Consider the following 25,276-nt stretch of genomic DNA (forward strand, 5'->3'; position numbering starts at 1 on the left):
CTCTTTGCATGAGGTGGCCAAAGTACTGGAGTTTCAGCTTTAGCATCATTCCTTCCAAAGAAATCCCAGGGCTGATCTCCTACAGAATGGACTGGTTGGATCTCCTTGCAGTCCAAGGGACTCTCAAGAGTCTTCTCCAACACCACAGTTCAAAAGCATCAATTCTTCGGCGCTCAGCCTTCTTCACAGTCCAACTCTCACATCCATACATGACCACAGGAAAAACAATAGCCTTGACTAGACAGACCTTTGTTGGCAAAGTAATGTCTCTGCTTTTGAATATGCCATCTAGGTTGGTCATAACTTTCCTTCCAAGGAGTAAGTGTCTTTTAATTTCATGGCTGCAGTCACCATCTGCAGTGATTTTGGAGCCCAGAAAAATAAAGTCTGACACTGTTTCCACTGTTTCCCCATCTATTTCCCATGAAGTGGTGGGACCGGATGCCATGATCTTCGTTTTCTGAATGTTGAGCTTTAAGCCAACTTTTTCACTCTCCACTTTCACTTTCATCAAGAGGCTCTTGAGTTCCTCTTCACTTTCTGCCATAAGGGTGGTGTCATCTGCATATCTGAGGCTATTGATATTTCTCCTGGCAATCTTGATTCCAGCTTGTGTTTCTTCCAGTCCAGTGTTTCTCATGATGTACTCTGCATCTAAGTTAAATAAACAGGGTGACGATATACAGCCTTGACAAACTCCTTTTCCTATTTGGAACCACTCTGTTCCATGTCCAGTTCTAACTGTTGCTTCCTGACCTGCATACAAATTTCTCAAGAGGCAGATCAGGTGGTCTGGTATTCCCATCTCTTTCAGAATTTTCCACAGTTTATTGTGATCCACACAGTCAAAGGCTTTGGCATAGTCAATAAAGCAGAAATAGATGTTTTTCTGGAACTCTCTTGCTTTTTCTATGACCCAGCGGATGTTGGCAATTTGATCTCTGGTTCCTCTGCCTTTTCTAAAACCAGCTTGAACATCTGGAAGTTCACAGTTCACATATTGCTAAAGCCTGGGTTGGAGAATTTTGAGCATTGCTTTGCTAGTGTGTGAGATGACTGCAAATTGTGTGGTAGTTTGAGCATTCTTTGGCATTGCCTTTCTTTGGGATTGGAATGAAAACTGACCTTTCCCAGTCCTGTGGCCACTGCTGAGTTTTCCAAATGTGCTGGCATATTGAGTGCAGCACTTTCACAGCATCATCTTACAGGATTTGGAATAGCTCAACTGGAATTCCATCACCTCCACTAGCTTTGTTCGTAGTGATGCTTTCTAAGGCCCACTTGACTTCACATTCCAGGATGTCTGGCTCTAGGTCAGTGATCACCATTGTGATTATCTGGGTCATGAAGATCTTTTTTGTACAGTTCTTCTGTGTATTCTTGCCATCTCTTCTTAATATCTTCTGCTTCTGTTAGGTCCATACCATTTCTGTCCTTTATCGAGCTCATCTTTGCATGAAATGTTCCTTTGGTATCTCTGATTTTCTTGAAGAGATCTCTAGTCTTTCCCATTCTGTTGTTTTCCTCTATTTCTTTGCATTGATCGCTGAAGAAGGCTTTCTTATCTCTTCTTGCTATTCTTTGGAATTCTGCATTCAGATGTTTATATCTTTCCTTTTCTCCTTTGCTTTTCGCTTCTCTTCTTTTCACAGCTATTTGTAAGGCCTCCCCAGACAGCCATTTTGCTTTTTTGCATTTCTTTTCTATGGGAATGGTCTTGATCCCTGTCTCCTGTACAATGTCAGGAACCTCATTCCATAGTTCATCAGGCACTCTATCTATCAGATCTAGGCCCTTAAATCTATTTCTCACTTCCACTGTATAATCATAAGGGATTTGATTTTTAAGCACCCTGAATTAGTGCCTTGCAAACAGAAAGAATTTAATACATATTTGTTGACTGATAGAAGCTATAGAGTGAACCGAGAAGGGCACAAGGCCGGCATGAGGTTTCTCCTGAAACAGGTTTCACAATGAGTGTCTGCTGGTTCTCTCCATCCCTTGGGTTACGGTTCAGTTCTCACTTCATACTCTAGCATGCTCAAATCTATTTAATCACAAACATCCTCCTCTAATGTGATGTTATTTTCTTTTATGTTTATATCAATGGTGCCTAACAGTAACATTAAATACCAGTCCATCATCAGGGGTGTGTTACATTAATGTTTCTTCTATAGTGGACCACCAAGCTGTGATTAAAAATGATGCAGTGTTATGCTTACTGACTTGAAAGGCTATCTGAGATACATGTTTGTTTGAAAAAGCAGGTTAGGAAAGAGGATTAGTAGTTTGATTCCATTTATGTAAAATGTCATAAATATATGTATTACATATATCACTAAAATGTTAACAGCAGTTATTTCCGGGCAGTGGTATTTCTCTGTACTTCTCAGTGTTGTTTGAACTTTTTGTAGTAAGCATAATTTTTATCATGAGAGATGAAAACCTATATACATTCCTTTTGTGAAACATAAGAGTTGCCTTTCTTTTGGTAGGACTGTTACCAAAGCCTACTGAAGTTTTTCTTTCTTTCTTTTTGTCTTTTCTTAAGAAACATACAAGAAATGCCCATTCCTTTTAAAATCCTCGGTTATTTTACATTCCAAAAATATTGCTCTGAGATTCTCGTAGTCAATGAGTTCTATGGACAGAATTTCACTTGTGGTAAGTATTCTATTTTGGAATTTATTTTTACATATTCATTTGAAAACACAATTTCTTGAGGGAAATGTATTTTTTAAGTAAAAAACTAGTGTAATTGTAAAATAGATTTAAAACTTTGTTTTGAAGAGTCTAACATTTTCTCTGATTTTTAAAATAGTAAGCATTCATCAAGCTAACCACTTGTCCAAGGTCAGCAGCTTAGGGGCATTCTGATGTTTTTAGAAAATGACGGATTTAACATACACTGAAGTAAACTCTAATATATTCTGGATGGAATCAGTTCCTATACCTAGCTTGAAACAGGCTGCAGTGGCCTCCTGTCCTCCCCAAATGTACAGAGTATGTAGCTGAGTGAAGCCATTTTTGGCACAAATGTTCCCTAATCCTGCGAGAGGGCAGTGGGAATACAGCAAGGCCCTCCTGGCCTTTGGAAATCCCAGGCCACTCTGTGAAGACAACGAAAGAACAAGGCAGAATGTCATAGTTGTTTTAAATCTCTCTAGGTGATAACATTAGTAACCTTGGGATACTCAGTGCTAAGTGATCATAATTTTTATCAGTATTATTCATTCATTTGGGTAATGAATATATACCCAAAGTGGGAACAAACCCATTTCCATCTTCAGGGCTCCCAACACTCACTATTGCTTCATCTAATAATGAATTCTGGGCTCTCTAAAAAGTCCTGTATCTTTATGAAGAAGGGTACTTAGCAGAATACTAAGCATTTAGTGGGCATTTGGTAAACACATGTGGATTCAATTATCTTGGAAGTACCATATCTGACATTGTCGATCTTTTCCCTGGCAGGCAACTCAAACGCCTCTGTGTCAGCTAACCCAATGTGTACCATCACTCAAGGAGCTCAGTTCATTGAGAGAAACTGCCCAGGTGCAACATCCAGATTCACAGCAAACTTTCTCATTTTGTATTCATTTATCCCAGCTCTTGTCATCCTAGGAATAATTGTGTTTAAAATAAGGGATTATCTCATTAGCAGATAGTAAAGGACACTGCTACAAAATGGAACTTAAGCTCCTAGATATACATGACTGCTTTGAATTTCTGAAGTAAGAATGCCACATGATTCTCAGTAGTACAACTGTAAGTCTTTTAACCATTAAGACTCCATCTGTGCCCACTGGATCCATGCAGGCCTGGAATGCTATTCTAACTTGGAGGGACTTGTGTTATTTGGAAATTGTGACGGAGCAGGTTCAAAGATGTAAATAATAATTCATAAAGTTATGGGAGACTAGTGTGACTATTTGTCTTTGTTCTAGACACAGAAAAAATAGGTCAAAGATTATGCTTACATTTGACAAAGGACTTGGTAAAAAAGAAAATATTTGAATATTATCAGCTGTAAGTAACAGAAAAAGTTGTTTCACTGAAGCAAAGCATCACAGAATTGGGTGAGAATGGTTTATCATTTCCAAACCCACATTTATGTGTCCAAGTCCAGATAAGTTACCTAGTCACATGGAGAGGATGTTGGATAGATGCTGAGTGAAGGCCCTTGACACAGAGCATCCACTGATTTTATTGAGGGTTAAACATGAAAAGTGGCAGGAATGGGCTGAACTGAAAACAGCACATTAGACAAAAATAGTTTGCTATTTTTCACTGTCAACTTAGTTTACTTACAAAATTAAATGTTACTAGGTAAAGTGTATGCATGAACTGAGAAATGACCTTTTTAAGGTTAGAGAGCAGCTGTTATTTAAAGTCCACATAGAAAAGATGCTCAACTGACACAACATTTACACTAAGAAAAGCAGGGTTACATGCTAGGGATTCATGTTCTGGAATTAAAAGAATGCTGATCAGTACGTATTTTTAAGGATCAAATGATGTATATAGATTATTAAAAGTGGGTTCTGGACTAAATGATGGATTATCTTTCTGATCTTCAAGTAATTCATGTCCAAGTCTGAAATGAAACTGTCTCCATGTTACCATGGTAACTTTGAATGAGACTATCTTAGAGAGTACATGAACTTGTTCTGTTACTGTGACCTAACTTGTAAAGAATGATAAATTATAGTATTTGAAACATCTCACATTATAGTGAGAAAGATCATTTTATTAAGGAAACCATGGTAAAATTCTATTTCTCAGAACAGTATTCAAGAATCTGGAGACATTGGTAAATTACCAAAATAGTATTGTCAATTTTTATAAAAGGTCTTTGACACTGATGATTATGGTATAATAGTTACATAATGCCTTACAGATTATATATGTCACATCAGTTATAGACAGTTCTGGAGATGATAATCTATTAAAGCAGTTCAAAGAGAGTCCCACAGGAACCTCTTTTGAAATCACTGATTTCAACTTACTAAAGATATGGGTGTACAATCTAAGTGGAAACATTTTTCTACTATTCATATGCAGATGGAATTTCATTCTAGCTCAGAAACATTTGGAAAATTGACATAGCATGTGACTTCAAGCTATTAAATGTTAGTGATACTATCTTAGAAAAACACAATGACTTTCAACATGTGACAGTTTCTCAAGTTAAAAATGGACAGTGATGTGTAAGAAAATCAAATTAAATAATCCAAAATCCTGTTTCCACCAAGTCAGTAATATTTCTGAGATCATAACATTCAGTGTTACAGGGAGCTCTTTCTTTGCAGCACTCAAGAAAGGCGCCTGTTTCTATGACTGTAGTTCCTTGGAGACATGGTGAAAATTCTGTTTTCCAGAGGACGGGAACCATACGCACTGACTGTCACTAGTTTAGGAACTTGTATTTCATTGCTGTAACAGGGTAGTTTGCTATCCACTCCGATACCACTCATCAATCTTTGTGTTCTTAAGGTTAGTAAATGTTTATTTAAAGCTGGGTGCATGGCATAGAAAAGTTAACATATTTTATAGTGGAAATGGAAGAATATGGGATAACTTACTTTCCTGTTTAATGACAGCAGTTATGCTTACTCCAACTGAACTTGGCTAGCAGATACATCTCCAGAAGTTAGAAGGCTTCTTAAAGGCTATCCCACCTTGGAAATGATCTTGGTTATTACCAACTCATACAGTTTTGGCCTGCTTATTGATAGAATATTTCCTTAAATTTGTCTGTTCTTCAAAAAGTTGTACTTATCTAAGTATGTCAGAATCACCAGAGGTACTGATGAAAAATGCGGATTACTAAGCCGCATTCCAGACCCATGGATTGAGGATCTCTGGCTGTGGGGATTCAGGAATGTATTTTATTTTTTTAAAAAAGATTTATTTCATTTTTTGGCTGGGGTGGGTCTTCGCTGCTGCACATGGGCTTACCCCAGTTGTGGTGAGCAGGGGCTCTCTCCACTGTGGTGTGGAGTAGGGGCTCTAGGGCATGTGGGCTCAGGAGCTGTGGCACACAGATGGAGTTGCTCTGCAGCATGCGGGATCTGGAACCTATGTCCCCTGCATTGTGTGGCAAATTCTTAACCACTGGCCTACCAGGGAAGCCCCAATTTTTTTTTTTTTTGACTGAAGTATAGATGACTTACAATGTTGTTAGTTTCTGTTGTACAGCAAAGTGATTCAGTTGTGTGTGTGTGTGTATACATATATATATTAGATATGGTGCATGTATCTTCCTAATCATAGTTTTGTCTGGGTATATGCTCAGGGATGGGATTGCTGAATCATATGGGAATTCGGTTTTTAGTTTTCTGAGGAACCTCTATACTGGTCTCCACAATGGCTGCACCAACTTACATTCCCACCAACAGTGTAGGAAGTTTCCCTGTTCTCCACACCCTCTCCAGCATTTGTTATTTGTAGACTTTTTAATGATGGTTATTCTGATCAGTGTGAAATGTTACTTCTTTGTTTTTATTTGCATTTCTCTAATAACTAGCAATACTGAACATCTATTATTTGTAATATTGAGCATCTTACAAATAGCTGTGAAAAGAAGAGAAGTGAAAAGCAAAGGAGAAAAGGACAGATAGATCCATTTGAATGCAGAGTTCCAAAGAATAGCAAGGAGAGATAAGAAAACCTTCCTCAGTGATCAGTGCAAAGAAATAGAGGAAAACAATAGAATGAGAAAGGCTAGTGATCTCTTCAAGAAAAATTAGAGATACCAAGGAATATTTCATGCAAAGATGGGTTCATAAAAGGACAGAAATGGTATGGACCTAACAGAAGCAGAAGAGATTAAGAACAGGTATCAAGAATACACAGAAGAACTGTACAGAAAAGATCTTCATGACCCAGATAATCACAATGGTGTGATCACTCACCTAGAGCCGGACATCCTGGAATGTGAAGTCAAGTGGGCCTTAGGAAACATCACTATGAACAAAGCTAGTGGAGGTGATGGAATTCCAGTTGAGCTATTTCAAATCCTAAAAGATGATACTGTCAAAGTGCTGCACTCAATATGCCAGCAAATTTGGAAAACTCAGCAGGGGCCACAGGACTGGAAAAGGTCAGTTTTCATTCCAATCCCAAAGAAAGGCAATGCCAAAGAATGCTCAAATTACTGCACAATTGCATTCATCTCACACGCTAGTAAAGTAATGCTCAAAATGCTCCAAGCCAGACTTTAACAGTACATGAACTGTGAACTTCCAGATGTTCAAGCTGGATTTAAAAGAGGCAGAGGAACCAGAGATCAAATTGCTAACATCCATTGGATCACTGAAAAAGCAAGAAAATCATCTATTTTTGCTTTACTGACTATGCCAAAGCCTTTGATTGTGTGGATCACAACACTGTGGGAAATTCTGAAAGAGACGGGAATACCAAACCACCTGACCTGCCTCCTGAGAAATCTGTATGCAGGTCAAGAGGCAACAGTTAGAACTGGACATGGAACAACAGACGGGTTCCAAATCAGGGAAGGAGTATGTCAAAGCTGTATATTGTGACCCTGCTTACTTAACTTATATGCAGAGTGCATCATGAGAAATGCTGGGCTGGATGAAGCACAAGCTGGAATCAAGATTGCTGGGAGAAATATCAATAACCTCAGATATATGCAGATGACATCACACTTATGGCAGAAAGCGAAGAAAAACCAAAGAGCCTCTTGATGAAAGGGAAAGAGAAGAGTGAACAAGTTGGCTTAAAACTCAACATTCAGAAAACTAAAATCATGGCATCTGGTCCCATCACTTCATGCAAATAGATAGGGAAACAGTGGAAACAGTGACAGACTTTATTTTGGGGGAGCTCCAAAATCGCTACAGATGGTGACTGCAGCCATGAAATTAAAAGACGCTTGCTCCTTGGAAGAAAAGTTATGACAGTATATTAAAAAACAGAGGTATTACTTTGCCAACAAAGGTCCATCTAGTCAAAGCTATGGTTTTTCCAGTAGTCATATGTGGATGTGAGAGTTGGACTATAAATAAAGCTGAGCACCAAAGAATTGGTGCTTTTGAACTGTGGTGTTGGAGAGGACTCTTGAGAGTCCCTTGGACTGCGAGGAGATCTCCAACCAGTCCATCCTAAAGGAAATCAGTCCTGAATATTCATCAGAAGGACTGATGTTGAAGCTGAATCTCCAATACTTTGGCCACCTGATGCAAACAACTGACTCATGTGAAAAGACCAGATGCTGGGAAAGATTGAAGGCGGGAAGAGAAGTGGACGACAGAGGATGAGATGGTTGGATGGCTTCACCGACTCAATGGAACTGAGTTTGAGCAAGCTCTGCGAGTTGGTGATGAACAGGGAAGCCTGGCGTGCTGCAGTCCATGGGGTCGCAAAGAGTCGGACACAACTGAGCGACTGAACTGAACTAAGTATCTATATATGTGCCTGTTTGCCATCTATTTTTCTTCTTTGGAGAAATGTCTATATTTTCTGCCCATTTTTTTGATTAGTTTGTTTTTGTTGTTGTTGTTCAGTTGTGTGAGTTGTTTATATATTTTGGAAATTAGGCCCTTGTTGGTTATATCTTTTGCAAATTTTTCTACCATCCTGTAGGCTGTTTTTTCATTTTGTTTGTGGTTTCTTTTACTGTTCAAAAGCTTGTAACTTTGATTAGGTCCCGTTTGTTTACTTTTGTTTTTATTTCTATTGCTTTGGGAGACTGACCTCCCCAGTGGCTCAGACGCTAAAGCGTCTGTCTACAATGCGGGGGACATGTGTATTCTGTGGGGTTTTTTGGATGTAATGTCCGGATAATGTCAATTAAGTCTAACTGTTCTATTGTATCACTTATGATCTGTTACTTATTCTGTCTAGAAGATCTGTCCATTGGTATGAGTGAGGTGTTGAAGCGTCCTACTTATTGTATTCCTGTCTATCTCTCCCACTGTCCGTTAGTATTTATGTATGAGGGTACTCCTGCATTAGGGGCATCTAGGCTGACAAGTGTACAGTCCTCTTGTACTGATCCTGTTATCATTATCTAGTGTCCTTCTTTTTCTTTGTGGCCCTTGTTTTAAAGTCTATTTTGATATGAGTATTGAGACCCCTGTTTTCTTGTCTTTTCCATTTGCATGAAATCTTTCCCCATCCCTTCACTTTCAATCTATGTGTGTTTGTTGCCCTGAAGTGGGACTCTTATAGGCAGCATATTGTAGGCTCATGTTTTTTATTCAATTTGCCACCCTGTGCCATTTGATTGAAGCATTTAGTCCATTGCCATTTAAGGTAATTATTGACACATATGTATTCAAGCTATGTATTTATTGCCATTTTAAACTTTGTTTTATTATTGACTATATTTCTTCTTTTCCCTTTTTCCTTTTATTTCTTTTGTATTATACTTATGTGCTCTGCTTTTTCATATTTTATGAATCTGTTGTATGTTTCTAATTTGTGGCTACCCCGTTCTTCAAGTACGTTAATCCCTTTCTATATCTACTTGCTTTGGACTGGTAGTCGTACAGACTCAAACACATTCTAGGGGAAAACAAAACTATATGTTCTTACTCTCCTTCCCCACATTTTATGATTTTGATGTCCTCTTTTATATCTTCATGTTCATCCTTTTGCTGTTCATTGTGGTTATCATTACTTTCATAGATTTTTTAAATTGTGTACCGGATTATTTAAGTGATTTACTTTCCAACTGTGATTTTCTCTTTCCTACAGATTCTTACTTCTTTTCTATTTAGAGAAGACCTTTCAGTATTTCCTTTAAGATAGGCTTAGTATTGCTATAATTCTTTTAGTTTTTGCTTGTCTGAGAAATTCTTTCCTTCTATTTTAAATAATAATCTTGCTGAGCAGAGTATTTTAGATTACAGATTTTTCTCTTTCAGTATTTGAATGTATCTTGCCATGCCCCTCTGGCCTGCAATAGTTTTTTAATTGGAGGATAATTACTTTACAATACTGTGATGGTTTTTGCCATACATCATCGAGAATCAGCCATAGGTATACATATGTCCCTTCCCTCTTGAACCCTCCCCTCCCACCTCCCTCCCCACCCCATCCCTCTAGGTTGTCACAGAGCATGGGCTTTGGGTTTCCTGCATCATACATCAAACTCCCACTGGCTATTTGTTTTACATATGAAATGTGTATGTTTTAATGCTATTCTCTCAGATTATCCCACCCTCTCCTTCCCTCAATGTATCCAAAAGTCTGTTCTTTATGTCTGTGTCTCCTTTGCTGCCCTGCAAGTAGGATCATAGATACTATCTTGTCTAGATTCCATATGTATGTGTTAATATACAGTATCTGTCTTTCTCTTACTTCGCTTTGTATAATAGACTCTAGGTTCATCCACCTCACTAGAACTGAGTCAAATGTGTTCCTTTTCATAGCAAGGTAATATTCCATCGTGTATATGTACCACAACTTCATTAACCATTCATCTGTCGATGGACATCGAGATTTCTTCCATGTCCTAGGTATTGTAAATAGCGCAGGAATGAACACTGGGGTACGTGTGTCTTTTTCAATTATGGTTTCCTCAGGGTTTATGCCCAGTAGTGGGATTGCTGGGTTGTGTGGTAGTTTTGGTCTAGTTTTTAAAGAGATCTCCATACTGTACTCCACAGTAGTTGTTATCAATTTAAATTCCCACCAACAGTGAAAGAGAGTTCCCTTTTCTCCACATCCTCTCCAGCATTTATTGCTTGTAGACTTCTTGATGATGGCCATTCTGACCAGTATGAGATGATAGTTCACTGTAGCTTTGATTTTGGCCTGCAATATTTCTGTACAGAAATCAGCTAATAACCTTATAGGAGTTCCCTTGTAACTCTTTTTCTGTTTTTCTCTTACTGCCTCTAGTATTTTCATTATCTCCTTTTTCAAATTGGTGTCTATTAGTCTGCAGAGGCCTGTTTCATTATTTATTCTTTCAGGAGAATTCTCTTGTCTTTTACCTGGGAGTGGTTCCTCTATGTTTTCATTTTACTTGTACTTCTTTTACTCTGAGTTTAGAAGAAACAATCATCTACTGTTGCTTGAAGGGCTATTTATGTTGGCGTGTCCTTGTCTAGCTTGTGTGGATTTACTATATTTGGTATGAGGGCTGTATTTAGTGTGTGGATGCCTGTTGTGTCTTTCCTCAGCATGTGCTGGTGGTTATCACCTTGATAGGGAGTGTGCAGATGCAGCAGCCGGTGCCCAGTCCTGAGGGTCTTGGTGGTGGTGGTGGCTCAGATGCGCCCCTGGAGCATGCAGCGGGAGTGGAGGCAGTTCATGATCATTGCTAGAGTTTGCAAGGGAGGTGGTGGTAGTTTGTCACCAACACTGGAACCAGTGCAGGTGGGGTCCTGCCCTCTGTAAGTTTGTGCACAAAGAAAAAGGCTACAGTGGTGGATCCCACCTCCAATGACACCTGGCCTCTAAGATGGCCTGGGCTTCCTCCATGTACACCCTCAGTTGTGGTCACACTAGATTCCAACACCATCTCCCAGGCTGTTTCTGCACAGCTAATCTTAGTCCTCTCTCCAGGTCCGATCTCTGAAAGCCTGAGTTCTAACACCTTCCTTGCCCACACTGGCAGACTGGTGTTTCAGGTTGCCACCATGACCATCTGTACAGTTTTTCTTCTACTCTGGGCTGCTGCATTCTCCTTTGAGGCCCTGAAGCTCCCCTTCCGTCCCGGCAGATCTCGCTGGTGAAGGGGCTTCCCAGGGTGCAGGAACCCTTCCTCTTCCACAGCTCCCTCCCAGGGGTGCAGGTCTCAGCCCATTCCTTTCTCATTTTCTTTTTAATCTTTTTTCCTATCCGGTTACCTGGAGACTTTCTTGCTCTTTCAGCAGTCTGAGGTATTCTGCCAGTGTTCAGTAGATATTCTGTAAGAACCCTTCCACATGTAGATGTATTTTTGCATTTGTGGGAAAAGGGGAGCTTCACATCCTACCACACCACCATCCTAACTGCTCCTCAGGTATGTGCCTTTTAAATAAATACTTTAGATGCTTCTCATGCCTCACCATTAGAGTAAAATGATGATACCTGTGAAAGTGACCCCAATTCCACTTTCCTACCAGACATAGCTGAGAATGCCTTAGAGAAGGACGTGTCTAATATAAATGCTTAACCTTATACCTACAACTGTTACTAAATGCTCCCAATTTCATATTCCTGAAAACATGAGCAGAAACTTATAGATGCTGAACCAAGTATACACTACTTAAAAACAGGTTAAAGGTAGGTCCCAAAAGATTCTTTTTATTTAAAAAATATTACATGTAATTATACAATTTTTTTAAGAGACTTAAAAATATCTCAGGAGTTGCACTAAGACAAACAATTCCACTTTTCCTTTAATAAATTACACATCTAAACTTTCCCCCCTTATTACTGTAATATTAACTAATAAAATATTACTTGTATTTGGAAAAGAAGAAAGAGGTTACATTACAGTTGAATTAGGTTCAGGAATCAAGCTCAATTTGTTTCCAAGACTTGGAAGAACTTCTTTTGTACTGTTCCAGTTCCTAAAACAAAAACATGTTTTACTAGTAAAAAACTTTAAAATTTAACCTAGGAGCCTTAAAACTGCCTTAGCATTTTTGCCTTAACAGTGTATCCTTTATAAAAGTATTATCACTCTCAAAATTTCTTGACAACTACTTTATAAATGACTATACTCGGGATGTATCTTCTAGAAATGTAGTCTTCAGAGTATCTATGTAGCCTAAGTAGCACTTGGAGATGAATTAAAATTTTAGACAAAATTATATTCTAAATAGTGCATACACATTGTTTTTCAAGTAACAAAATTAGGCATTGTTATATGCATGCTTTGGGCTCCCCTGGTGACTCAGCTGGTACAGAATATGCCTGCAATGCGGGAGACCTGGGTTTGATTCCTGGATTGGGAGATCCCTTGAAGAAGGAACAGCTACCCACTGCAGTATGCTGGCTTGAGGAATTCCATGCACTGTATAGTCCATGGGGTCACAAAGAGTCAGACATGACTGAATGACTTTCACATTCATGGATGCTTTAAGAATACAAAAATGATCTTATTTTTAAACATTTGCTGTTCAACTCTTGTCAAATTGTGGTTGAAGTTAGCAAAGTATCAATATTTAAAATGTACATATCCTTTGACCCAGTGATTATACCTTTAGACATCCATCATATAGTACAATAGAGAAGAGCAGAAGGATATTCACTGCACTGTCTACTGGCATGCAATCGGAAATGGCTTAGATATCTCACGGTAAGGACTGATTAAATACCTCAGTGCTCATTGACACCTGACTTTGTAGGCAGCCAACAAAAATAATAGTGCTGTATGTGCCAAATGAGAAAGGCAGCTAGGTGGAGAGAGGGCAGGACACTCCCATTTTCTATATTATATACTTCTGTGTCTTGGTTTTTTTCACCATTGAGTATATGTTACTTTTACAATTCATAAAACAAAGATAAACTTGAGTGGAGGTGGGAAAACCTGCATGAGACAACTAACATGCAAAAGGGACCATCTAAGGGGATTGGCTTTTGGCTTCTTCCATGTTGTTCAGTGTCTAAGTGTACAAAGTGTATCATTGTTTCAGATAAGCAAAAAGTGGTTACTCTGCAAGATAAGGCAATCCCTGCCCTTTGCCTAATGTAACTGAAGTTCATAGTTGCCAGGAAAAGAAAACTGCACTCTCATTTTCAGAAAAATGGCAGATGATCTCTTTCGTACATATATTCTAAGTCATTAAAATTTAAATGTTGAAAGTTTCAAAACACTATAATGACTTTGAAGAAAATTTTTTCCATAGTATTAACTCCAAAGTAGTCTTTATAGCTTGGTTTAATTTTAATGACATTAACTCAGTTCACCAGTTATCTTACCTGTAACTTATGGTTTCAAGGATTGTTAGCTCATAAAGAATAAACAATAATCAGTTACCACAAACTTTGCCTTTAATTGGAAGTGCTGAATTATTTTTTTTTTTTTACCAATGGTAATGGTGAGGGCATTGCTCTGAGATGCTGTGCTCGTAGTTTCTCCCTTCTGTAAGCTGTAAAGTGACAGAACTGGGCTGGTCCCCCAGCTACACCAGGAGGAGGATGGAGAGTAACTGGCGTGATACAGAACTCACTGTGTTCACTAGATCTTTAGTACTGCTTTCATGCGACCTCAGCATTATGTGATGATGTTTTAAAGGAACAGCAACTAAGAGGGCTCTCTTTGCACTACAGTTCTTCATGGCCACTCTAGAGAAGTCACTTTAAAAGAGAAAGCAAAACCAAAAAGGGTTTCTACCCTGCTTCTTAAAAGCTTCTAAAGTTTTCAAATATAAATATATATAATGCTTAAAACACCATCTTCAATAGAGGACAGTAAAAAACATTTCCCCCCAACATGTAAATCAATCAATGTAAATCAATCAATGTGTGTCTGTGTTTAAATTATAAGCCTAGGGATTATAAAGAGTTTTTTGAAAACAGGGATTCAAAATGTATATGTATGGTTGAACCAAGAAGACCTTAAAAATAACTGTTTACCCAAACCTTTTCCATTTTTTTTTTGCTTTGACAATAAAAATATAGAAAAGAGGTAGAAGGATTCAGCAAGTGCTTTCTATACTTGACTCCCTTAAAATCAGGAGTGCTTTAAAACTGGAAGACTTTTAAAAAATAGTAAATACCAAGGAACTATTTTCTGGTGCCCATGTCAAATCTGACAAAAGAGAGCTAATTAGGAAAGACATTTAGTCTGCAGAAAAGGTGAAAAGGGGTCTTAACGTTGATCCTCAAACCAGGGGGACTAATTTCAGTCCCTGTGAGGATCTTCATGCATCAGTGGGGACTGGGAGCAAAAGGGATTCTGGACAGTGATCATAAATGACATGTTCTACTATCAAGAACTTAAAGCATTATGGGATACTGTGTCTCAGTGCCTCCCCTTTCACTGGCAGGATAATGTAACAGAAGTATGGTTTAAGTAAAGTGTGGTTTAAAGGGACACATCTTTCTTGCCTGATGATTCTACATGACTTGGGCTTTTTTAAAGGCTCAGAACGGGACTCATGAATTAGCCTATCTTAGAAGTGGCGTGCTCTGATTTCATTGCCAAAGCTTAAGGGTACCACACTTTTTGTTTGATGCCTGATTATTTAAGCCACTAATAATGAGACTTGGGGATGGGAGGGAGTCATATGGAGGATCACGTCTGGACTCAGACAGACCGAGGGCCAGCCCTCCACTCATATGCCACTGGATTATTTTCAGTGAAATAGGATGTCATCTTTCTTCCTAGGAAGGACAAGAATCAGTAACTGTTTGCGTTGAAGGGCAGACACACAGCACACAGTACAGACGTCAAGTAGTTACCAGCTGCTTTTAGGTAGGGACGTAATTTTGTGTGATTATGGAAAGCCTTGAATGAGACATTCCTTTTAGATGGCTATTCTTCTTCTTCTAATAGGCAAATCAAATCTAAAGATTATAATGCTGTTTTCACTGAAAAATGTTAGCATAGCAATAATCATTAAAAGATCAAGAAGGCAGTGTTTTTAGAAAGAGCTGTAGACTAGATTTTCACCTACGGCAGATGAATTCTTTTGTAGGCTATGTTAATAAAAGTGGCATTGACTATCTTGCCCATATAAAAAATGAAAATGTATTGTTAAATGTTTAGTAGGAGATAGGGGTTTTTCAAAATTAATCTACAGAGAGTTTTCTCACACATAAATCAGCTTCTGTGTTTATCAGTAGACAGCTGGAAACAATGTAAGCCCCTGAAACGGCTTTGGAAGAACGTGAAAGAATATATAAAGTTGTGGATATTAGAATGTCAAAATTTGGAAGTGAACATGTATAAAATAATTGAGTATCAACTGCTAATCATTAGCATGACTTTTAAAGCAGAGGTGGGTACTACATGTGCAAACTAAAATCAATTCATCTACTAAAAGACCATGAATGAAACTGCTTCAGAGGCAAAATTCGGACATTATAACTTTTCAAGTGAGTCTAAAAAAAAGTTTGTCCAGAGAATGTGGTAATTAGTGAGGTACAAGGGAAGAACGATACAGGTATTGTGGGGCTGCTTTCCAGTTCTACTCAAAACTCATATGGTTTTAGGTCAGTTAGGGATGATGGATTTGAATGTGAAACCTTAAGATGCTCAGAAATACTCCTGCCCTTTAATAATAAATATATAAAAGGGATCACTGTATAACATAAACAGATAATCTTATCAACAATGGCAGTTAGTCACTAACTCCTAGATAAATATTAATTCAGAGATGACTTCCAACTAATCTCTATAGCCAAGCTGCAAAACACAGTAAGGGTTACATGAAGTCATTTTAGTGTTCCTGCAACATGCCTCTCATTTTGCTACAGCTATAATACCCTCTAAGTATTCATGACATGTTTTTCAGAAGTCTTCTGTACTTAAAATGTTTTGCTTACTTATTCTAGGGCCCCAGAAGGTAAAAGGCGACTGCTGAGAAAAAAAAAGGCCCTGGTCCCTGCTCACAGTGGGTGGTTGTGTTCAGCTTATCCTAGCAACAGTTATACAGCTCTACAAATCCCACCTGAGAGGTGGTCAGGGCGTTTCATTTACTGTGCTTACTATATAAGGTTATATTCCTCACAATGACTCGCTTTATCAAACTAAAAGGAGATCCAGGAAAATCTCAATATTGGATCATGATAAAAATTTACCAACTCTTACATTCTTATATCAGGCTGTGTATCACAAATGGTGCTATCTGGCACATATATGGAAAGCAGTCTCCACTTTTAATCACTTTCCTGAGAGTTCCTGGGTTTTGTCAAGTATGTGCTTTCAGATTAGGCAGTCCTTAATCTTTCTGATATGAGAAAAGTATGTGTGCTGCTGTGCTTAGTCGCTCAGTCATGTCCATCTCTTTGTAATCCCATGGACTGTACCTGCCAGGTTCCTCTGTCCATGGGGATTCTTCAGGCAAGAATACTGGAATCAGTTGCCACGCCCTCCTCCAGGGGATCTTCCCAACCCAGGGATTGAACCTAGGTCTGCCACATTGCAGGCAGATTCTTTACCGTCTGAGCCACCAAGAAAAGTATGGATATATCTAAATGTCCTAATAAAAAACAAAACCTTCTAATAATCCCACAAATAAAAGAATATTATGGAAGTGTCTTCCCAACAGCAAGGTAAGAATCACTACCCATCTTCCACATAAAGTATACTGGCAAGTCCAAAAAGCATATGTGAACACTAAGTCATCTCTGGGTGGTAGAATGTTATGTGATCTTTAGTTCCTTCTTTATGCATATCAGAATTTATATATATATAAATAGTGAAGATATACTATTTAAATAATTTTGAAAGGAAAAAGTTAAGTAAATAAGTTGAGAAAAATTTATGGAATTCTAAGTATATTTCTGTGATAAAACTCAAGATGAAATAAATGTTGAGGATAATACCTGATCCTTCTGAATTCTCATCTCATCAACTTCACTTTCAGCATATTGAGGGTCTTTTGCAGGGTCCTTGACATCTTTTAGTGTGTTGATACTCTGAAATCACAATTTGTTAAGTCACTTCATGCTCATAACCAAAAACCTTCAATGACCATCATCTACCTCACAAGCCAAGTTCCTGTTTCTTGGGCAGCCAGTGAAGGCTGATCTTTTGAGCCTTCATCAACACTGAAGGCCAATTCAAATTCCCCAGGTTCTCTCTCCCTCTTGGATACTGTTTCTCCCTTCTCTACCAACCAGAAAGAGCTCTGTTTGGAAGCAGAGTGAGAAAAGTGTCTTACCCATTGTTTCAGCCCCACGGGGTCAGACAGACAGTAGATTTTAAGCAAGTGTTTAACTGATTTGAGTAAGTAGAAAACAAAGTTACTATAATAGGCCAGTTTGAACATTTCCCAATAACTGATGAATAACAGCAAAAGCGAAAAGGCGAAAGTCGCTCAGTCATGTCTGACTCTTTGCAACCCCATGGACTATTCGGTTCATAGAATTCTCCAGGCTAGAATACTGGAGTGGGTAGCCTTTCCCTTCTCCAGGGGATCTTCCCAGCCCAGGGATCAAACCCAGGTCTCCCGCATTGCAGGCGGATACTTTACCAGCTGAGCTACAAGGGGAAGCCCAACTGTTGAATAGTGCTGAAAATTCTTGCTTTAAAAGAATGAGAAATAGATACCTTTGGTGGAAAGAGCTTTTCATACACTTTTTTCCACAGTTCCATTGGTGAACGGGCATGAAGCTTTCCAATGTCATTATCAGGAAGAGGAGGGGGTCCTAGAATTGGAAGTTTTAATTCAAATGACTGCATTGACTAAAACATTATAAACTATTACTATCAATAAAACAGATGATACTTAAATCTTAGATCACTCATTTCCTTTTCTTCTATAATCACCATTAAAATTTACCTCAACCCAGTGTAACAAGGCCACTGGGACAGATTCTAGTACCAGAGGGAGAGGAGCCAGAGTAATGAGTAAATTGTAATTCTCTTTCCATGCACTTAAGTAGATGCTCAGGAAAAATAGAAAATATGACATTCTCATGTGTTTGTGAATGTTTAAGGAAACAGATGTTCTTATGTGCTGTTGAATAGAATGCAAATTATGACAGCTATACTGGAGGGTAATATGGCACCAGTAAATACTATTAAAATACAAAAAAAGATTACATCCTATTAACCAGAAATTCTAGTTTGAGTGTTTATCTTAGAAATACCTGCATACACACATTAAGGATTTCACAGAGCCGCATTATTTGTATTAGTGAAAAAATGGCCTCAGCTGAAATGTCCATCAATAGAGGTACAGTGAACTAAATTCCTATGCGTAGCCATGCTCTGGAACACTCTCCAGCAGCCAAAGTTCCAGACAGACCTATGTGCCGCGTTAATATGGAGAAAGCACTAAGGTGTATTGAGTAAAAAAGGAAAACTTCAAGATGACACAGAATAATACAACTGTATTAAAACAAGTCGTCTTTTTTCTGTACCACATTCACATGTATAGAAAATGGAATATTAAACTTGATCATATATGTACTGCCTGTATAACTTAAAAATTAATGTGAAAAATTTGAAAATATGCTGCCACTTCTTGGACATTTTCAATGCATAGTCTGAGATTTCTCATTCTTTCTATGCTAGCATCTACATTGCTCACTGTTTCACTCTATCTTTCAGGGCCTCCTTACGACTTTGGTGGCTAAGATAGTGATCACACCCACCACTCTTACCCAGATTTCCCAAATTTCCTCCTTGTCCTCACTTGTGTGTGTGTGTGTTAAGCTGTACACAAGTTTATCACCTTTGTAGGCTCATGTATCCCCGACCACAGTCAAGACACTGAACAGTTTCATTCCCAGGAAGATCCCTCGTGTTGCTCTTCTATAACCAAACCCACCTCCTTCTCAATCCCTCTCCCTCCCTCCCTCCCCGCCTACAGTTCTGTCCCTAACCTCTGACAACCATTAATCTTTCCTACATTTCTAAAATTTCTTCATTCCAGAATTTTATATAAATAGAACTGTACGTAACATTTTCTGATCGGCTTTAAAATTCAGTATAATTCTCTGGAGAGTAAACCAAGTTGCTGTATATATCAATAGTTTGTTCCTTTTCATTGCTGAGTAGTAAGTATTCCATGGTATGGATATACCACAGTTTATCCATTTACCTGTTGAATGATGTCTGGGTTGTTTCCACTTTTGGGCTATTACAAATAAACATATCATGAACATCTATGTACAGATTTTTATGTGAACATACATTTTCATTTCTCTCAAATAAATGTCAAATAGTGCAATTTCTAGGTCATATGGTAGCTACACGATTAGTTCTATAAGAAACCATCAAACTGTTTTCAAGAGTGGTTGACCAGCTGCTATGGAGGTTCCTTAAAAAACTAAAAAAAAGCTATCATATGACCCTGCAGTCCTGCTCCTGGGCATTTATCTGGAGAAAAACATGATCTGAAAGGATACATGCACCCCAGTGTTCACTGCAGCACTGTTTACAAAAGCCCAGACATGGAAGCAACCTAATGTCCATCAACAGAGGGATGGATAAAGATGTGGTGTATATATATTTACAATGGAATACTACTCAGCCATTAAAAAGAATGAAATAATGCCATCTGCAGCAACATGGATGGACCTAGAGAGTGTCGTCATTCTGAGTAAAGTAAGTCAGAGAGGGAGAAATATTGTATGATATCCCTTATCTGTGGAATCTAAAAAGAAATAATGCAAATGAACTTACAAAACAGAAAGACTCACAGACTTAGAGAATGAACTTATGATTGCTGGGGGAAGGGGAGAGTTGGGGAGTTTGGGAAGGTCATGTACACACTGCTATATCTAAAATGGATAACCAAAAGGACCTATGGTCTAGTACGTGGAACTCTGCTCAATGTCATGTGGCAGCCTGGGTGGGAGTGGGGCTTGAGGGAGAATGGACACATGTATGGCTGAGTCCCTTTGCTGTTCACCTGAAACTGCCACAACACTGTTAATCAGCTATGCTCCAATACAAAAGGCAGTTAATGTATGTTAAGTCACTTCAGTCATGTCCAACTCGTTGTGACCCCATGGACTGCAGCCCACCAGGCTCCTCTGTCTACGTGATTTTCCAAGAAAGAATACTGGAGGGGGTTGTCATGCCTTCCTCCAGAATACAAAATAAAAAATTCAAAAGAAAAAGAGTGTCTATTTTACATTCCTGCCAGCAATGTATGAGTGATCCAATTTCTCCACATCCTCTCACCAGCACCTGGTGTTACCACTATATTTTAACTATTCTGGTAAGTGTGTGGTAATATCTCAATGTAGTTTCAATTTGCATTTCCTTCATGTAAAAAAATGTATTAAATATCTTTTCATGTGCTTATTTGCCATTATTGTATATCCGTAATGAAAATATCTGGCCATATCTTTTACATATTTTCGAATTGGATTTTTTTTTACTGTTATATATTCAAGATACTAGTCCTTTGTAAAGCATGTAGTTCGAAATTTCTCCCAGATTGTAGCATATCTTTTTATTCTTTTCACATGGGCTTTTAAGAGCAAAAGTTTTTAACTTTGATGAGGTCCAAGCTCCATGATTTTTTAAATTCAGTATTTTTCGACCTTTTTCTGACCTCTGACTACTTACAGGGGCAAAAGATTTCCATCAGCATTTCTATCATTACACACAGTGATTCTCACTGCTAATGAAATTAAGTTGGCAATTATAATAATTATAATTATAAAAATCAGTCTTTATAATCACTCATTAACACCTCTGTTCTTTTCATTCCAATTCATCTATAATCCCATGACAAAGATCTCTACATCTGAAGTCAACTTCAGCATGTAAGAGTAATGAGGGGTGGGAAAAAAGAAAACCACTGTCCATTGGTGTTAAAACCAAACTATGCCAACCCCAGAGTACAGAGTTGCTAGGCCCCAAAATCTCTACAATGAGATTACTTCTGTGAGAAGACAGGGAGCTTGACCACATAAACTCTTGAAATTTCTTCTGCTTCGTGAGTCTAGGGATAAGTATAGGAAACATATCAACATCCCATTAGATGAAGTATTTACATAACAAAAAATTAAGGCATACCTAGTTAATGCAACTGTGTTCTTTTGAGTTATTCCAACACTTGAATTTCTTATATTTTTCATCATTGCTTATAATATATAGCTTTGAATTTCCTGACTACTCTATCCTTCTGATTTTCTTCTAAACCCAAGGAGCTAAAATTTAAAAGTACCTGGAAATCAGTGAGGGAAAGAAAGTACATGCAATTTTTTTTTAGTGGTATAGAGATCAGAAATCAGTCGCTCATATGCCAACATCCCTTTCATCACAAATATGTCAATGTGATGCATTCTGCATCAATACAATGTATACAAATAAATACACAAGACATGACGACAATAATAATGAAACCAGAAACTGTGGTTAGGGTTAGGAGATGTTGGAGATGAAGTGAACAGGCAGTAGGATAAAATCAATAAGCAATTAAAACAAATGGAACAATCTTAATAAGTTCACCAACCTATCTGACTTAAAGAATCCAATCCTGCTGTGATAAACAGAGGTTTATTCTGATCCACACATATTGATTTGCTACATGGATAAGAAGAAAAAAGAATCTAATTTAGTTCAGCAATCAAATATCCTGCCATTCCCTACTGTAAATACAAGAGCCAAGTTTTATATCTAGCCCCTATGAGAGCATTTCTCAAAATAAGTGAATGATTATTAACTTAACCAATTCAAAAAATAAAGTATAGCTCTAATAAAGATATTATAGGAGAAAAAAAGACCCAAATTACCTCAAATCAAAACCAAGAAAGATAGCAAGGTTAAGAAAAATACTTACTAAAATGATCAATTCCATTTCTAATATAAAATAGTGATAACAGTGGGAGAGCTACTAAAATAAGGGGAAAGGAAGTAACAGGATCAAGGAAATAAGCATAATAGTATGATTATTTTATTCTAGTTTCCAACTACTATATAACATTTTAGTTGTAAAATATGATAAATATTTAAATAATATAAGAAGCAAGAGATAATATGAAATTATCTAATAACAGTCATCTGAGGCATTTTTCCCAGTCAAGAAACAAGAGACTTGTGAGAACAATAATCAGATGAGAGAATACCAAAATAAAAAGTAAAAAGATATTAAAAAATATTTTAATGCTACCTTTTGTTGATGCCAAATGCCAATTGGTTAATAACTCCACGTATTTTTAGTAATAGAGCTTCTGATTTACTGGTAAACTAAAAAGAAAAAAATCAGGACAATAAATTACATGCTCAGCTTTCAAATCACAGAAAGAGGTAAAATAAACATGGCTTTCAACAAGTACAGACTGCAGAGAGAATTACTATTTATTTGCCCAACACAATCTGTTTGAGTAAACAAAACAAAACCCGAATAAAGGAAAAGAAAGAAATCTCGATAAATTTGTTTTAACTCACTCTTCAAATTTCATGAGTGCACGATATATTTATTGTATGTACTTGTGTTTATGCACTGATCATTTCAGCTACTCCCACAAATGGACTGTAATCATTACCAAAATGCAATCTGGTTGGTTAAAAAATAGGAGGTATGTATCATAAATAACTTTTCCATCCAAACGCATACTGTTGTCCTCAAAGCAGTTAATGTGGGAGCTGCAGACTAGTCTAACAATACTGATACTCACTAAAACAACTTTAAAACTTCTCTTCAGATTTGCCTTTAAAGTTTGCAAAGTAGGCTACTGACTATTCTCAGTGGTGGTCTATAACCAAGTGATCATAACCAGAATATTTTAGAAGAATGAAACTGCATGGGTGCTATTAATCATTAAGCTGAGAAATCAAATGAAAACCAGGACATATGGCTACCCTACAAAACCTTTTAAGACTAATTTTGAATGTTTGGAAATACAAAGGTCACCCAGCCAATTCAGAATGACTAAGATGTATGAAAGTAGGAAAAACAATCTTGAACCAAAATGAAATGTAATTATAAGGTAAAAAGATCAGTGTTCAGAATAAGATTCGTTCAAGACCTGGGTTTTATCCCTAGGTTGGGAAGATACCCTGGAGAAGGGAAAGACTATTCACTCCAGTATTCTGGCCTGGAGAATTCCACAGTCCATGGGGGGTCGCAAAGATTCAGACACAACTGAGTTTCACTTTCACTTTTCAGATTAAGAACAGGCTCCCAGGGAAAGGGCCTCCCTGGTAGCTCAGAAGGTAAAGAATCTGCCTGCAATGTAGAAGACCTGGGTTCAATTCCTGGATTGGGAAGATCCTCTGGAGAAGGGAATGGCAACCCACTCCAGTATTCTTGTCTGGAAAATTCCACAGACAGAGGAACCTGGCGGGCTACAGTCCATGAGATCCCAAAGAGTCGGACTGAGCGACGAACACTTAACTTCCCAGGGGGAAGCTATTCAAGGGAGAACACTCATGTGACTATATAAGATTTGATACATTTTAAAAATTGAAACTATTTTATGCTTCTATTGAGACAATATTCTAATATGAAAACTTCAGTTGAATTTTAAAAACACAACTTTTTATCATCATCATTGTATTCTCTATTATGTTCCCTATATGGTGAGGAAAAAAAACCTCATCACAAGTGTATTTCATAGGACTGCAGGGCTGGGAGGACATGAGAAGTTTTTCTAATTCAACCCCATCCCTACCCCTATCTGCTGCATCAGTTGCCTCGAAAATATCCTCCACAAATATATGTAGAGTTCTACTTATGAACTCAATGCCTGGGAATTCTCATTCCATTTTCAGATAATGGCAGTATTAGAAATTTCTTAATTTGAATTAAACCCCATTGATTCCTTGTTCTTGACTCTAAGAAAGCATACATTTAACCCCTTTCCCATGGATCAGTCCTTCAAATATTTAAAGACTGTTATCACATTCCAAATGCCAGAATATCATTTTATGCTGTTCCTCATATATCATAATTTTAAGTTCCCTACCATCCATCCTGGGGTCTCTCCACTGAATCTGGTCCTACTTACCAATGTTTTTCTCTTTTTAATTAACTTGATCAGATTGCTCATATTACTGAATTAGTATTCTTGACTGAATTATAAAGGATAAACTATGTTTAAAAACAAAACAAAACAAAACTGCTGCATATCATTGAACCTTGGAAAGCAGAAAGTACCAAAGTCTGGACTCGAGAGTCAGAGTGGAAGTGAAACTGAAAGGTGGGGCCTTGTTAGCTCTGGCCGCTCTCCTTGATTTGGGAAGCTAGAAAAGCTGTATGGTTTCCATGGTGGTCCAGAGTGCTTTTCTAAAGCCAACCTCTGATTTACTGACAGCTGAGATGAAAGATTCTCAGATCCTTTCCTCAGTCCCTGGACTTCTAGGGTCTTGAGAGCCATGATTAATTGCAGGTCTGCTGTGGCCTGGGTTGATCTGACTTCATCTGTTATTACATTCTTACTGATAAGACCAGACTGGGCACTGATGGATCATCAAAATGTAATCTGTTTCTAAACAAAGAGAGGGATTTTCCTCAGCTAACTAAACAGAAGTAAATGTGGAGCTTTATCTAGAAGCGAAAGTAAGAAACTATAAGATCCATGATCTTTGCTTCTGTACCCTGAATGAGTAAGCTAGTTTGAATTCTCCATATCTTTTCAAAACAGTAAAGAATATTTCCGTGGTTGCCAAGGCAGAGTAGAGAGGGTGAGGGAAAGTTGGATTGCGAGTTTGGAAATAGCAGATGCAAAC

The 25,276-nt window shown here is 37.9% G+C and overlaps 2 protein-coding genes across 3 annotated transcripts in view; one reads left to right on the top strand and one right to left on the bottom strand.

The window, feature by feature from the left end:
• ABCG5 (ATP binding cassette subfamily G member 5) overlaps positions 1 to 3,842 on the top strand; it is a 30,910-nt gene extending 27,068 nt beyond the window's left edge. The window contains exons 12-13 of the mRNA XM_005910380.2: positions 2,552 to 2,664; positions 3,475 to 3,842. Coding sequence (XP_005910442.1) covers positions 2,552 to 2,664; positions 3,475 to 3,668 — 307 coding nt within the window. The 3' untranslated portion in view covers positions 3,669 to 3,842. The remainder of the gene's footprint in view (positions 1 to 2,551; positions 2,665 to 3,474) is intronic.
• Positions 3,843 to 12,240: 8,398 nt separating this feature from the next.
• The window catches only part of DYNC2LI1 (dynein cytoplasmic 2 light intermediate chain 1), a 38,130-nt gene continuing 25,094 nt past the window's right edge, over positions 12,241 to 25,276 (bottom strand). For both annotated transcript variants that reach the window (XM_070379658.1, XM_070379657.1), the window contains exons 9-13: positions 22,716 to 22,792; positions 22,059 to 22,129; positions 18,191 to 18,288; positions 17,464 to 17,556; positions 12,241 to 12,536 (exon numbers count right to left, since the gene is read on the bottom strand). In XM_070379658.1, the coding sequence (XP_070235759.1) occupies positions 12,474 to 12,536; positions 17,464 to 17,556; positions 18,191 to 18,288; positions 22,059 to 22,129; positions 22,716 to 22,792 (402 nt within the window). In that variant the 3' untranslated portion in view covers positions 12,241 to 12,473. The remainder of the gene's footprint in view (positions 12,537 to 17,463; positions 17,557 to 18,190; positions 18,289 to 22,058; positions 22,130 to 22,715; positions 22,793 to 25,276) is intronic.

This window comes from Bos mutus, chromosome 11, assembly GCF_027580195.1.
Source record: "Bos mutus isolate GX-2022 chromosome 11, NWIPB_WYAK_1.1, whole genome shotgun sequence".
Lineage (NCBI taxonomy): Eukaryota > Metazoa > Chordata > Mammalia > Artiodactyla > Bovidae > Bos > Bos mutus.